The sequence below is a fragment of the Sphaeramia orbicularis genome, chromosome 19 (genome assembly GCF_902148855.1).
Source record: "Sphaeramia orbicularis chromosome 19, fSphaOr1.1, whole genome shotgun sequence".
NCBI classification, from domain to species: Eukaryota; Metazoa; Chordata; class Actinopteri; order Kurtiformes; family Apogonidae; genus Sphaeramia; species Sphaeramia orbicularis.
Genome location: NC_043975.1, coordinates 36,840,756 through 36,857,137, shown reverse-complemented (window position 1 = coordinate 36,857,137; position 16,382 = coordinate 36,840,756). Strand labels below are relative to the sequence as shown.

Here is a 16,382-nt window from a genome sequence, read left to right as displayed (position 1 = left end):
TATGATATAAAGTGAGCCGTACCAGTAAAATAATACAAATAATAGGATAAGAACTAATAAACAATGTCGACTCCAAAGTTTTCTCTGTTTTTGAGTGAAAAAAGTAGAATTCCTTAATGAAAATGTTTACATCTACGAGCCATACTTGAACATAATATGAACAAATATGAACAACCTGAAAATTCTTAAGAAAACAAGTGCAATGTTAACAATATTACACCTTAGTTTATCATTTATACATGTACATCACAACTTACAGATCACAATGACTCTACAAAAAACATTTAGTAACAGGCAGAATATTGGTAAAATTCCACATACTTCTCTTAAGACATTTCAGGTTCACATTTTTTGTAAAAGGTTCGTCTGTAAACGTCAACATTTTTGTGTAATTTAACTTTTTTTTTTACACTAAAACAAAGAGGAAAATTTGCAGTTTTCATCATTTATAGGTTATTATGATAGTACTTTACTGGTCTGATCCACTTTAGATTGAATTGACCTAAAATGATTTTAACATCCTTGATTGTTAATATCTTCAGTGTAATTTTTGCCTTTCACAAATTCATCCCACGGGCCAGATTGAACCTTTTGGCGGGCCGGTTTTGGCCCCATGTTTGACAGCTGTGTCCTAGAGGATGTTAAAGATTGGGGCTCTAGATTTTTTGTCATTGTTTAGAAGTGGGTACATCTGGAGATTATTGTAATTTTCATTGAAATTAGGTTAATTTAAGTATCAGTATCAAAAAATACACACAACTGCTAAATGACAACATCTTTCAATACAATCAGTGTGTTGTTGATCCAGAAGATAATCCAGAACTGAGTGTAATTTCATTTTTTTATTTGTAAATACATCATATTTATGGGAGTTCCTGGTTTTGAACATGGTAAAGTCAGATTTGGTTTTTATGCCCAGTGTTCATTTGTTTTTCATATAAGGCCTATTTATACTAAGTCTGAAAAGGAATAAATCCACTCCATCACAAGTAATTTCTTAACTGATGGAAGCATGCAAAATAGTGTTTTTAATGTTTGTTATTTCTGTTTTTAAGTGATAAAGAAAACTTAAATATATAATAAGTCATTTATATAAATATATGGCTTTTTTCATAAAAAGTCACTCTAACAGGAACAACACTTTCAGCTGAAAGAAAAATATTTCATGCAGTCAAACATCTCAAGGCCAGAGCTGAAAACACACAGGTTTCTTATTTTATTTGTGCTGACATTTTGGAGATATCTGAAGTTCATCAGACCACGGCTAAAAATAATCCTGTCAGTCGAATGCGTCTGCTTTCACTTATCTTTTGTTTGCCGAGTGAAGCTGAATTTGGTTGGAGCAGAATCTCTGAATGCACATTTTTGTCCTTTTGTCTGTGTGGATGCATGGGATGTTTAGGTTGCCATGGAAATATCATAGATAAGTATGCAAAGAACCAATGAGTTCTAGTGCAACAGTGGCACTAACACAGATGTGCATCTTAAAATCATGTCCTCCAAGGGTCAAGCACTCCAACATCCCATTTTACAGCCAAAACATGTAAATATTTAAGTATGCATGCAGTATTAATTCATTCATTATTTTGTAAGTGTTGCAGTTTCCATGGCATCAGTACTCGAATGAAATATTTCTCTCCCTTTCTGCTGGTTAATTAATAATCAGTTGCACACTAAATGAAAGAAACGCATTGACTCAAATACATGGACACATACATATATTTGACAAACAGAAGGGTCTAAAATATTATCAGATGAAATCACACTTTATATTGAAATACATGTATTTTCACATATTGACACAACATATCGAAGTAATATTTAAAAATTACAGACATTTAGTGAACATTAGCTATTGAAAACATGTACCAGTGTATTTTTGGGTCTTTTTTTTAGTGGTTTTCTTATTTTCATCAGTGTGAACTTTAAAACCAAATGGATTCAGTTTCTTTAAAAAAAATACTGTGCATGATTAAAGGTACATTATAGTCTGAATGAAATATGTATTAAGAATAAGAACACCAGTTTTGTTTGGCACAGATCACACATCACCACACAGTATGGGATGGGTATCATTACATTTGTTCGATAGCAGTTCAGATACTAATAGTCTTTGATACAGGTTCCCAAATGATACAATATATATCAATATAAACTGATGATATAGATGATATATAAATATTAAATATGATTGATTTTTTTCAATACCAATTTTACATATTAACAAAAGACAAATTGCAATTCACATGAGAATATACATCTTTACATTTATTTCATTGGTATATTCATGCACTCATATAAACTGTTGCCCATAAAGTTGGAACAAAATATTTTTACCTCTTCTCCTGAAATGGTTGTGGCAATGTGATTTATTCTTAATAGATTAAGTGGAATTGGGACTCAGTATGTAATCATTGTAACTGGTCAAAGGGGATTATGAATGTGTTTAAATAGGAATAAGAACATGAATGTGTCTGAAAAACAAATTATTCCAACTGTATGGGCAACAGTGTACAAAGCTACACCAAAAAAAAAAAGTTTGCATCTGCGTTTAACTCACCAAATAGTTCAGATCCTTCCACTGATCATTCCATCTTTAAGCCTAAGTGTTGCACTGAGGAGTTTGATAGAGAATGTAAAAATTGGACTGTGTTTCAATGGAAAAAGGTCATGTGTTCTGATGAGTCCAGATTGACCCTGTTCCAGTGATGGATGCATCAGGGTGAGAACAGAGATGAAGTGATTACCCATCATGCCTAGTGCCTACATGCCTGTGGGGGCAGTGTTATGATCCGGGCTTGCCTCAGTCAGTCAGGTCTATGTTCAGTAACATTATGTGTAAATGATGTCAGCTGAACCTGAATATACTGAATGACCAGGTCTGAAGATCAGCGGCTTTTTTCTTCCCTAATGACACAGACTTATTCCAAGATGACAATATCAGGATTCATCCGATCATCAGAAAGAGTGGTTCAGGGAATATCAAATGTCATATTCGCACATGGATTGGACACCACAGAGTCCAGACCTGAACCCCATCGAGAATCTTTGAGATGTGATGAAGAAGACTTTATACAGTGGTCTGACTCTCCATCAACAATTTAAGATCTTGAAAAAAAATGTAATGGAAATAAATGTAATATTTATTGTGATATTGCATAACCACTGCATAAACATCACCATAGCAAATGCATCATGTTAATCAAAGCTAAGGGTGGTCCAATGAAATGTTATGTGAGTACCTTATTTTTTGGCCAGGCTGGTATAAGGTATAAACCTGTTTACAACTGGGTGGCTTAACCTCAGTTGTGGTTCAACACCTTTGTTTTATCTTTCTGCACTGCTGCATTTTTACACTCAAAGCAGTTTTAAAGCATAGAAAACAGATGACTCTAAGTGGTCTGTTATGATATCAATAAATAAATGTGTAAAAGAGCTGTTGCTGATCAGTTATAGTATCTGATATCTGAAATCTGATATCAAACAACAACACATTTTGCATTTTACTTGTAAAATAGAAGCAGTCCCACTGGTGCAATAAAAGCACTGTAGTTGTACTGTATCCAACCCAATGATAGACAGTCAGCATGGTGAGAAGCAAGAAGCCATATTATTTTCCTCCACAGGGTGGAGTAACTTGTCAAGTTTAGCTAGTGCTCATTGTTGTACACTTACAGTTTTCACTTACAAGAATTATCAATCTCTCATCACAGGTTTAAGAACTTTAAGAAAATGTAACTGATAAAACACACTTTTATAAGACATTTTTAATTGTCTGTCCAGAGACCATATTTTGCTTTAAGCTTTTGCAGAACCACCTGTTCTGTTCATCACTGCTCATTTTTCATACTTAATGTAAAAGGATCCGGCTGCAGAGGGACTACTCTGTGACAGCTTTACCATGCGAGCGGCCATGAGCAGCAGCACGCCAGTGAGTAGCTCCAGGCCGTAGGAGAGCCACGCCAGACCCAGAGACCAGCCGAAAGACATGTGGATGTAGGCCAGACCCTCTGGTCCCACCAGACGCTCTGTTTCAGCTAAAGCCTGGCAGCAGTAGACAATGTACAGGCTCACACCACACAGGGTCAGCAGGCCTGCACAGAGAAGACACAACACACTCTGAACATTCAGACAAGACAACAAAAAAGTAAACTATGACTTATGTGAGAAGTTCACAAAATTTGTACTAAGGGATATTAAGTCCTCAGAGATGAAAAACGTGACAAAGATGACTCCCTCAGAAAGTTTTGTCTTGAATATCAGCTTTAAAATATGGCTTTATAATCATTATTTATAGTTGTTTTTTGTTGTTGTTGTTTTTTTACAGTACATTAAGATGAAGACAGAAACTCACTGTAGAATGAATCTTATTGTACTGCTACAAAAGTGATGTAACTTATTTCACTGAAATGTTTGACTTTGATTCCTAGCAATAATAGTTGCATAATGTGTAACATGTAAGACATCACAACATCACAGAAGGCTAAATTAATTTACCACAAATATTTTTGTTATCATATATTTTAGACATTCATTTTATGCAGCTGTTGAAACATTGTCCTCTGATTGTGATGTAGTGCAGGTGAACACTGTCAAGGCCATCCCTTACTAAAAACATGTTGGGGAGGCTGGGTATGTTTGCAATAAACAAATACTACTTTAACTGTCACTTACATCATTTTTGACTTAGAGTACTGATAATTAAGTACTCACATTTATTCACTACAAATGACACCATTTCAACCTTCTAATTAAACATGGCATTTCTTTTCAGCGATTTCAAACCTAACTGAAACTCTGTACATTGTATAAACCTTGTCCAGCTATTTTTGCTTTCAACTGCAATTTTGGAGCATACTACAGTGTTCTGTTGTCATCATATGTGCAACGTGTCTCCTTGTATTTCACAGTGACTGATTTATAGACTGGAGTGAATTTGATATCTTTTGTTTAGCTTCTTCTGTTTATTGGTAATAGCATTGCAATACTCCCTGTAATTGGCCTGAAAATCTGAGCCATCTAACAAGTGTTTTCTCATTGTACATGAACCAAACCATGGTTCTGTTTGCTTTTTGGCTTTGTGTTTGCTCTTCACTGTGGTCCAGAGGTTTCCCACCTGCATATTAGGAGTGAAAACACCCTTTGTTTCAACCTTCCCTGTTACTGAGACAGGCACATGCATTTAAGTTGTTAAAGAAGCAAAAAACTGAAATCACATCCCATAGCATAGGTCAAAAAGAGGTTTTTATTGAAATAAAACAACCAGACAGACAGACAGACAGACAGACAGACAGACAGACAGACAGACAGACAGACAGACAGACAGACAGACAGATAGATAGATAGATAGATAGATAGATAGATAGATAGATAGATAGATAGATAGATAGATAGATAGATAGATAGATAGATAGATAGATAGATAGATAGATAGATAGATAGATAGATGACGGATGGACGGACGGACGGCAGAGGATCCTATTGTGAATGCAAAATGAGTCACGATGTTAGTGGGAATGGTACTTGTTGTATAACATGTTCCTTCATATCTGTAACACTTCATATCAGATAACATAGTCATAATGTTAGTTCAATATCGTGTAAAAATATCAAAGCTAAAATGTAACTTCATAGCTCAAAATCACTTTGTTTCTCTATAGAATATGTATGTGTCTGTTTGCAGGTAAATCATTTGACATGTGAGATTGGGGAAAAAATTGATAAACACTGAAATAATCATATGACCTACACATGTTGTAACCATATCCAGTCTCCCTTACATTTGTGTTTGGTCTTAGGAAGAAATACTTTTTCATTATGGTAAGAACACTGTGAACTACCATGGTATGACAGCAAATATGAAAAGCTTTAGCAAAGCGGAAATTCATAACAGTCCATGCTGTGAACTCATCAATAAAAAGCCATTAGCCACCAAAAATCTCAGATTATACATAAGAGACAGGAAATACACTGACACACAAGTTGTCTGCACAGCATCCAGCCATCACACACTTAACTGAAAAACACAGACGCACACAGTCCTCACAGCTACATAGTGTTGCTATTGGAAACCCTTTTAATTTTGATGTCTTCCTACTAGTTCCAAGTGACTGCTGCAGGGCGGGACTAATAATCATTTGATTATGATTTCACCCCTGGGTGCGACAAGGGTGGAAATTGATGAGGAAGATGCATCCGATCTGTCTTTTTTATTCAGTTCATTTGAAAGAGAAAGAGAAAATCAGATAAGTGGGGCATGCTTTTTGAAATAACCAGAACTAACAGGAGACTAATCGATAAAATGTTAGTCGATACAATCCTGTCAATCATTTGTCCAAAAATAGAATGTCAGTTGTGAAAATCCACCACCTTTCTTTGATTTCAGTCATAAGAGAGTGAATGTGGTGTGGAAAAGTGTTTGCCCCCTTCCTGATTTCTTATATTTTTTGCATTAAATGTTTCAGATAATCAAACAAATTTAAATATTAGACAAAGCTAACACAAATAAACACAAAATGAAGGTGTTTATTTTTAAAGGGAAAAAATTCCAAACCTACATGGCCCTGTGCGAAAAAGTGATTGCCTCCCCCTGTTAAAACATAAATTAGCTGTGGTTTATCACATCTTTGGAAAGCTGAGTTAAATTTCTCTAGCCACACCCAAACCTGATTACTGCCACACGTGTTCTCAATCAAGAAACCACTTAAATAGGACCTGCCTGACAAAGTGAAGTAGACCAAAAGATCCTCAAACACTTGACATCATGCTGTGATTGAAAGAAATTTAGGAACAAATGAGAAACAAAGAGGTCTATCAGTCTGGAAAAGGTTATAAAGCCATTTCCAAAGCATTGGGACTCAAGTGAACCACAGTGAGAGCCATTATCCATAAACAGTGGTGAACTTTCCCAGGAGTGGCTGGCCAACCAAAATTACACCAAGAGCGCATCCAAGAGGTCACAAAAGACCCCACAACAACATCCAAAGAATGGCAGGCCTCGCTTGTCTCAGTTAAGGTCAGTGTTGATGACTCCACCATCAGAAAACGACTGGGCAAAAATGGCCTGCATGGCAGAGTTCCAAGACCAAGACCACTGCTGAGCAAAAAGAACATAAAGGCTCAACTCAGTTTTGCCAGAAAACATCTTGATTATCTCCAAGACTTTTGGGACTGACGAGACAAAGGTTGAACTTTTTGGAAGGTGTGTGTCTCATTACATCTGGCATAAAAGTAACACAGCATTTCAGACAAGGAACATCATCCCAACAGTAAAATAGAGTGGTAGAGTGACGGTCTGGGACTGTTTTGATGCTTCAGGACCTGGAAGACTTATTGTGGTAAATGGAACCATGAATTCTGCTGTTTACCAGAAAATCCTGAAGGAGAATGTCCGGCCATCTGTTCGTGACCTCAAGCTGAAGTGTACTTGGGTTCTACAGCAGGACTCTGATCCAAAACACACCAGCAAGTCCACCTCTGACTGGCTTAAAAAAACAAAATGAAGACTTTGGAGTGGCCCAATCAAAATCCTGCCCTGAATCTGATTGAGATGCTGTGGCATGACCTCAAAGGTGGTTCATGCTTGAAAAACCCTCCAATGTGGCTGAATTACAACAATCCTGCATAGATAAGTGAGCCAAAATTCCTCCACAGTGCTGGCAAAGACTCAGTGCCAGTTATTGCAAACACTTGATTGCAGTTGTTGCTGCTGAGGGTGGCCCAACCAGTTATTAGGTTTAGGGGGCAATCACTTTTTCACTTAGGGCCATGTAGGTTTGGAAGTTTTTCCCCCTTAATAATAAACACCTTCATTTAAAAACTGGATTTTGTGTTGACTTGTGTTATCTTTGTCAAATATTTAAATTTATTAGATGATCTGAAATATTTAAGTGTGATAAACATGCAAAAAAAAAAAAAGAAAGAAATCAGGAAGGGGGCAAACGCTTTTTCACACCACTGTCTAAGGCTCGGGCAAGAGGCAAGCATGGCGTCTGAGAGATGGAGCCAAAGTGGGAGTATCTTAATGTGTAATGCCACTGACAACCACTAGATGCTTCAAAAAGGTCTGACTTCCACAGACTTCCATTGAACTGTCTAAGACAATGAGTCTATGATTTTCCAAGAGTCTCTCTGGTCACGTTCATTTTATTTTAACTCTCTAATAAGATCTTATGATCCATCTCTACATTCTTGCTTTATGTAAATAATTGTAGGGCTAATAGAAGGGTTTGATTGGTGTCATCAGATGTTAAAAGTTTCTATTTTAGTAAAAAGTTTTCCCTGACATAGAGCTCAAATGTAGTTGTGGTTGAGAAGATTCATCATATGATCATATGATTTTGATCTGCAAATGTTTGATGAAGTTTACTGTCTTACCCTGTCACTAAGTTAAGGTTTACCTCACCCATCACTCGTCGCATGCCCCCTGCTGGACCCTTTTGCCCAAATATGGTCACTTCTGGCTCCAAAGGACCAACATGATAAAAGCCAAAATGCAAACTTCCGGCTTTAAATCAGCTGTCCAGAAACTAATAAAATACATTACAGTGTCCTGTCAACTTTTTTTTTTTTTTTTTTACAATGTACTCGATGAACTTGGACTTTGTGGAACAAAGTGCCCTGTAAATTCAGGAAAATAATGTAGGCGGATTAACTTTTTAAGCGCCAAAGTCAAAGCAACATAACTGAATGAAACAGACGGCTTTTTAAAATTTTGATTTGAAAAAAAAAAAAAGAAAAAAAAACTTTCAGCGCTTAAAGGGTTAAGTTAAAAAAAAAAAAAAAAAAAAAAAAAGAAAGAAATGCCATTATTTACCCATAAACTTAATAACTATTACCATCACTACAGTTTTTTGAGTCTGGTTGGAGTCCTGGTGCTCCTAATGTAATAAACTCCCTGCTCTTCATTTCAATCACAGATCCAGAAACTTGAGGAAACACACTATTAATAGCACATTTGACTATTTTCACAAATGGGGATTTTTTTTCCTCCCTTGTTTCAGATTAAATCCTTCCTCACAATGTCCATAACACTAAAATGAAGTACAGGAAATGCAATGGAAGTGCTCTGCAGGGAGCCCAGACAAATGCTCATTAGACTCTTTCATGGTGGTGACGAAAGAAGTGTTACTGTAACCCACCAAACTGCACTGAAAGCAAATTCCACCAACCTCGGCCAATTAAAAATGATTCAATGGTAAAGTGAAAACAAAGACAGAGGCATTATCTTTAGAATATATACAGTTTTACACTTGCTTTAAATCTCACTCTTCTCTTCTGGTGCAGAGGTACAATGCATTAACTGGCTGTAGAAAAACTCTTGAAAGCTCTGGAAAAACAGAGAAACCAGTCCAACAAAAAAGGAAGTGGAAGAAAGTGACTGAATTGGCAGAAGGGCAAGATCATTTAGAGGCTAGACAGACAAGTTCACACAGGACGACTCCAATCTAATTCCATCCTTTATTTCAGTGCACACATTACCATGTGCTGCTCATTTAAGTGACACTATAAACAGTCCTTTTAAGTGTTTATCCATCACAAGATCCTCTTTATGGAGGTCATAAGGCGTCTGGCCAGAAAACGCCCACAGGGAAAAAACTCCTCCACATGAACATTTTACGCAAATACGAAAAACTTGATTATGGGAAATAGCTAGATTAGCAGTTGGAGGCGTTGACATGGTTAGGAGTAATCTAATTCTGCCATTAACACAAGTTTCCATTGATTCTCAGAGCATGGCAACACAAAAGAATATTTACAAAATGAGGGCTTTGAGTAATGAGCTGAAAGAATTAATAATTGTATCAATCTTATATTACGGCAAAACAGAGGTTGTGGTCTGTACATTCAATTATTCTCAGTCTAAATGTGTCCTTAATTTAGTAACCAAGTTAAGGTGTTGCATTATTTGGAGTATTATCTTAATGTTGTTAAGCATGAACTTTGAAAAACAGAAACTAAAGCTCTGTTTACACTCCCACTCTTAGAACTCAGTTTAAACTTATTTCTCATGTCTGATCGCTTCCTTCAGTAAAAGTATTAATGCACATTAAGAAAATACTCTGCTACAGGTTAAAGTTGTGCATTGTAATCCTTAATTTTAAGTAAAACCTAAGTATTATCAAGATGTCATCAGACAATGGTCTCTCGACTATGTTTCATTATTACACATGATGTTTTTGTATTTATATTACCACACAGTGCATGTTTACTGTTGAGCTCATTTTAGATCATTTATAGTGGTTTAGTGACTCCCTCCATTACAGAGTTATCAGGAATCTCAATCTAGAGACATAAATGTCACATGAACTCTGATCTGAGTGAGGCTGCATTGGAAGACCAGCCCAGATCAGAATGGGGAAAGATCAGATTTTATGTGATTTCTATTGTTCACAGTCAAAAGAAAAAAAAAGATTTGGGCTAATTTTGCCAACTGTCTGAACTGAGTCAAATTAAAGAACATTCACTGAACTATATTTTTTAATTTATTGCCTAAGCACCTAAATGGGCAGATGTTTTACTGAAAATGATCAGATCTGCCATGTATGTCATGGTTTACGATTCTTACATCATTTTTGTCTTGCTACGTCTTTGGCACCGTTTTTGTTACATCTGGTGTTACGTTATATGTTTAAGCATACCATGTTTGGTATCTACTGATGAATACCCCAACTGATTTCCCCCCCCCACGTATTCTCCCATCCATGACGTTACAAAGGCTCCCAGTAATGCAAAATAAAAATAATCAATAATTACCCTCAGATGCTTTAAAACTGAACTAACATGACTGTTGTGAATATGTAAGCAGTAGTAAGTGAAGATATTTGAAGTAAAATGTGGCGAGCAAAAGGGCACAGTTGTCTGAAAAATACAGACCCTGATGAAGGCCACTAGCTGAAAAGGTTTGGTCTATATTTAGACTCTAAATGCAGTTCTTCAATACTACAGGTGCTGCTGGAAGTCTTGACCTGTAGCTACTTTGTTTCCTTCTTTATGCACATTGGAAGTAGGTGAAGTTGTGCCAAAGCTTTCCATTTAGAAAAATAAATACTCAAATAAAACCACCTGAAAACTCTACTTAAACTATGTGAAAGCAGTTACCTTCCACATCTGCTCTGAAAGCTCACTATGAAACTAAAAGCAGCAGAAGGATACAGAATACAGAGACTGGGATTAGTCTTTGCCAAAGCAATTTTACTTCTCCGTTGTTCCTCCCCACAGACCAATAAAAGCTCTCATATCATCTGATGAGAACCGGATGAAGCACTTCTGAGGCAACAGATGCAGGAGGACACACACACACACACACACACAGGTTTTCCTGCGCGTTTGTGCATACATATTTAACCAAAATAGCCAAATCTAACAGTCTGTCGTCCTTGGCTGGTAATAACCTTCAGGCTCTGTGGACTCACAAGGTCAATAACTATAACTGAGGTCAGTTCCAGCCCTGACTATAAAGTCCCCCCTGAAGTCAAATTAACCACATGGCCACTCCATCTGCACACGGCATATTCCACCAAACCCTCCACGAGTGGTTCTCATGTTTTCCAATTTCTCCTTGTTGGTAATGCACACTAATTGTGATTTCTAATGCACCAAAAAGATAAATGATATGTTATGTGCGTTAGTTTTGGTCCTCTAAAGTTGGATGATTCCCTAATATACTGTAACATCACAAGAGGAATGTGTTTAATTAAGCAGCTGGTTTATTATTTGTATTATTACAACATTATCTAACAGTGAACTGTTTTGCTAATACCATATTCTTTACCTTAAACATGTTTGTTGACTAAATGACATCCTCTGTGGACATCTCTCCAGACAGCCACTACTATTAATCTAATAAATGTGAAAAAAATGTAAATACTGAGCACAGATGTGGGATGTAGCTCACACTTCTGAGGTATCTGTGATGTTCCTTGCCGTGCCCACAGCCATTTGAGAGAAATGATCTCCTGCATGTGTTGAGACAATTTTGTCTCTTCTCTCATTTATACAGACATCTAATGGCTGCTGCTTGATTTAACAGTGAGCTAAATGGTCTTGAGAAGCACTGAACCGATGCGCACTCTGCACCTACCTTTACTGGGATGTCTTTTTACCTGCAATCTACAACACAGTGATGTAGTGTTAAATGTCAGTGTTTCATATATTTAACCCCAACGTTGCAGACATACTGTACATAGCAGGTGTGGAGACAATTATTCATTGTATGTTTGTATGTATTAAATGTTCAGAAGTAAAGAATTTTGTCAGGAATTTGGATTAGTAGTGCAGGAAGTTTGGCACTTTATATGGATTTAGAAGCTAAATTGTTTGTCATTGCTATCAACTAGAGGGACATAAGAGAAGCTAAAACAACTTGAAACAAGTTAAAACAGTCATCTCCTAAATGTGGAAATGCACAGGTCAACCATGTAGTGGATGTTGGCTTAAAGCAGTGTTTCTCAAATTGTGGGGCGGTGGGCCTTTGCTTACCCCCCTGGTAAGTAAAGGCTTACTGGGGGGGCCTAGGATCACTCTGAAGTGTTTTATTTTGTTCTTCAGGTTAGAACATGTAGCAGGTGGAACTAATGTTTTAGCGTTGGAGCACCCTGGACTCATTTTAGGGATGTACAACAAACAAATCTACTGCCATAGTGATCTGTTACTAAAAAGTTTAAGTTTGGAGAATGGACAAGGATTGGACTGGAAAAGAAAAATGTGCAATGTTTCTGTTTTTGCAAAGTTTGTAAAGTTTGCACTTTAATGTTCTGACATGTGCAATGGAAATGGGCTCATTGTAGCCACTGATATTATTAAAATGTTTATCTTTGTTACCAAAATTAGTTTGTTGTTTTAAAAAAAGTAACGTTATTGTCGTCGTTGTAAGGTAATTGAGCATTTCCTATTTTTATTTGGAAAAGTATTGTCTCAGGGAGCAGTCTGGTTGAGTTTATTTGTATTGTTCAAGCAAAAAAATCTAAGTTATTCTTAATTTGCACAACAAATTATTCAAGGAAATGTAAAAAGTATTGTTATAATATTGATGTTTCTTTCAATAAAAGTTATAATTGCACCACTGTTACAATGTTGTTGGGGTTGAGGGGTGGCTGGAGATTTTTTGTCCTCTAAAGGGGGACCCGACAGAAAAAGACTGAGAACCACTGGCTTAAAGAAATGTCTCTAATTACTTTTGGAAAGGAGCCGTGTACACACCTGGATCACTTCCCTCACAGTGAACAACTTCGAAGATGACTCCATCATAAACACTTGTGTACATAACAAACTAAAACGTCACTCGGGCCTTTTTGGAAATTTTGCTGCAAAGTGCATTGTGGGAATGGGAATTCCACGCAGCAGCAATGTCGTTGTCTCTTCATGAGTGCTGAACCCAAGTGTCGCCTCTACCTCCATCCACTGACTATACTCATTCTTTAAAACAACCCCGGTGGACTGTATAATTTTACATTGTAGCAATCCAGCTCGTTTTCCTGCCGAATCTGAGAAACTGCTTTCGCTTCCCACAATGCACTTCACAACAAACTTTCTGAAAAGGCCCAAGTGACATTTTGGTTTGTTACGTAAACAAGCAGACTGTGTTTATGATGGAGTCATCTTCAAAGTTGTTCACCATGAGGCAAGTGATTCAGGTGCATCAGCATGGAAAGACTAATGGATTAGTGATAACTGGCTATCACTCGGGTTTTACAAATCTGAAAAAAAAATTGTGATGAAAGTTATATGCTGCTTTAACCCATAAAGACCCGAACATCCACTTTTGGCCAAAACCATCTACTGATCTAAACTGTTTAATCCCTGTTGATCCACTAATCCTATCAATACATGATTGATGTTTGATGTTTACATTGGTGTAAAATGTAATTTGTCATCTTTTCATGGTCATCAGATATGACCCATTTGGACGTTTAGAGGCTCCGTAGTGAACATGGAAACACTGTCATCTTCTACAACATTGACTCCGTAGTGAACATGGAAACACTGTCATCTTCTACAACATTGATTCACCAGTAAAACCCATGGAGTTTGATAAATGACAGTGGATGGACGCACTTGGTTTATGTTCAGTTAATGATAGATTATACTGAAAAAGTCACTGTTTCTTCAGTTTTTTTTTCTGTTTTTGATATAATAACCCTCAACTTTAATCTGAGCTTTTATGAACATCTTCATGATCAGTGAATCAAATACAGGAAAATACCTGATTTATACTGATAAAATGCAAAATACAGAGGATAATATTATAAATAAATGGTGATAAATCAGTTAAGAAAGGTTAGATATAGAGAAAATTTCAATTGGGGAACTGACATAAAAGTAGCACTGGGTGTTTATGGGTTAAGGGTTATGTACATATACATATATATATATATATATATATATATATATATATATATATATATATATATATATATATATATATATATATATATATTCAGTGGCTTCTGTGACTCTTAAATCTGTATCTGGGGCGTATGTTTAAGCTTTAACAATGAGTAAGCACAAGTAAGAAAAGAAAAAGAATGAACTTTTTTTAAATTTTACAATTAAGTATATGCTTTACTTATCTGTGTATATGCATTTTTCATTTATTATTTGTCTTCTTATAGATATGCTTTCATTTTACCACCTTTTTATATTAGTTTTACTTTTGTATTGATCTCTATAATCAAATGCCACTGTTTCAGACATCACTGAGGTCCGAGTGTACACAAGAAGAAAAAAAAAATGCATTTAAATATCTAATTAAAAAGCAAGTGGCTTGTATTATAAATATGCCACAGATTGTAAAGTAGCTGTGAGGCTGCAGTGACCATTCTCAGCAGATGTGAAACAGGCTACTCCATCTCAATGAGGCGCAGAGAATTGATTCCTCTTGGAGCATGTGCGTCACTAGGCATTGTGGTGGAGTTTTAATGGATCTGTCTTTAGAAAGGTTTTCCATTTTTGCATTAATTTCCTAACTTCCTACCATCGCCTGCATGCACTCTGAAGTGGTTCTCTGTCTATACATGGTCTTTGCGCCTCATATCAGAGCAGTTTACAGTGAGTGAGGAGAAGAGCTGAACCTCTCAACTTACTGCAGATGAAGAAGTAAGAGGCTGTGCCGGTGAGGAGGAAAGAGCTCTGAGCCAAGGAGCTGACCAATCCGCAGATGCCCCCGAGCAGCAGGAGAACCAGGCTGAGGGGGAGAACCACCACGATCGCACTGTGCAATTCTGCGTAAAGAGCGCACACAAACACAGATGGATTATGGAGCATCCGTGGAGTTCTATGTCTGCCCTGACAATTACATTTCATTAGTAGACTTAGTTTTGTGATGAGAGCACAAAATGTTTTCATCACAGAGGAGGGAGGAGAGACTCACTCAGCATGTTCAGCTCAGTCTCAGAATACCTGGAGTAATTCGTCTGGAAGGAGTCTATGAAGTCCGTGTGACTCTTTCTACCTGCGTGATGTAAATAAAAACAGAAAAGCACCCAGATCCGCATCCATCACTAAGTGGGCCAACATGAAATCTGCATCTGAAATTAAAGTTAGGAGAAGTAGACCCTACCTTCATTGATGGTCCACAGCCCCGAGTGGGAGCTCATGTCCTCAAAGTCGCTCATGTTCACTGGGTTCGTCTCTATGATGTACCAGTATTCGGTTCCGAGTGAAGTCGCCAAAAAAGCGAAGCTCATAATTCCGCAGACACCAGCTGAGATCACCAGAAAACCAAATGTTATCCTCATCCTGTTGGGGTGATGCTTTTAAGAACGCGTAAACTGGGACGCCGAAACCCTGATTTTGCGTCTGTTCCGTCTTCTCTTTGCGCTTTTATAAACTCATTGATGCGCAAAAAGGAAAGCAATACAAATACTAAGTAACGTTGAAATGTAGCATTGAGGTTTCCCTAAAAGCTTTTCTGAAATGAAAATCTACAGGATTCAGAGATTAACTTCTTGACTGAATGAATGAAGTCACACCACTGCCCGAGGATCACTGAGTCCGACGGAACACCACTGCTGGGAGGGACTGTTCATTTTATTTATACGCAGGGCGCACACTTTTACGCACAATTTGTGTGACTATTCCTTAGTTTATTTTTAAAAAAGGACTTCAACTTCTTACATACTTTGTCAGTTACGTTTACACTCGCTTCACACATTCCACTCATGTTCATTACAGAAATTTAAACCATTATGAAAGCAATTTATTTCATTTCCTTGACATCTGTACGCTGAGTTACATTACTGGAACCATATAATAGGGGTTTTGTAAGACCCCCCCCCCCCCCCCCCCCTTTTTTTTTTTTTTTTTTTTTTTTTTTTTTTTTTTACACTTTGAAGAGACTGAATTCAATTCCAGTTTGTAAAATGTTTGCTTTGTAATCCAAT

General features: G+C 36.9%; 1 protein-coding gene across 1 annotated transcript; it reads right to left on the bottom strand.

The window, feature by feature from the left end:
• Nucleotides 1–2,950: 2,950 nt before the first annotated feature.
• On the bottom strand, nucleotides 2,951–15,986 carry tmem235b (transmembrane protein 235b). Its single transcript, XM_030163177.1, has 4 exons — nucleotides 15,560–15,986; nucleotides 15,371–15,451; nucleotides 15,084–15,221; nucleotides 2,951–4,094 (listed from the first exon to the last, which is right to left on the bottom strand). The coding sequence occupies exons 1-4, from the start codon at nucleotides 15,735–15,737 to the stop codon at nucleotides 3,838–3,840; spliced, it is 654 nt and encodes a 217-aa protein (XP_030019037.1). The 5' UTR covers nucleotides 15,738–15,986; the 3' UTR covers nucleotides 2,951–3,837.
• Nucleotides 15,987–16,382: the final 396 nt, after the last annotated feature.

Coding starts and splice junctions, on each gene's coding strand:
- tmem235b (XM_030163177.1), bottom strand. CDS start 15,737: ATGAGGATAACATTTGGTTTTCTGGTGATCTCAGCTGGTGTCTGCGGA. Junction 15,222..15,370: donor GACTGAGCTGAACATGCTGA/GTGAGTCTCTCC, acceptor CTCTTTACGCAG/AATTGCACAGTGCGATCGTG. Junction 4,095..15,083: donor CTCTTACTTCTTCATCTGCA/GTAAGTTGAGAG, acceptor TTCTCTGTGCAG/GCCTGCTGACCCTGTGTGGT.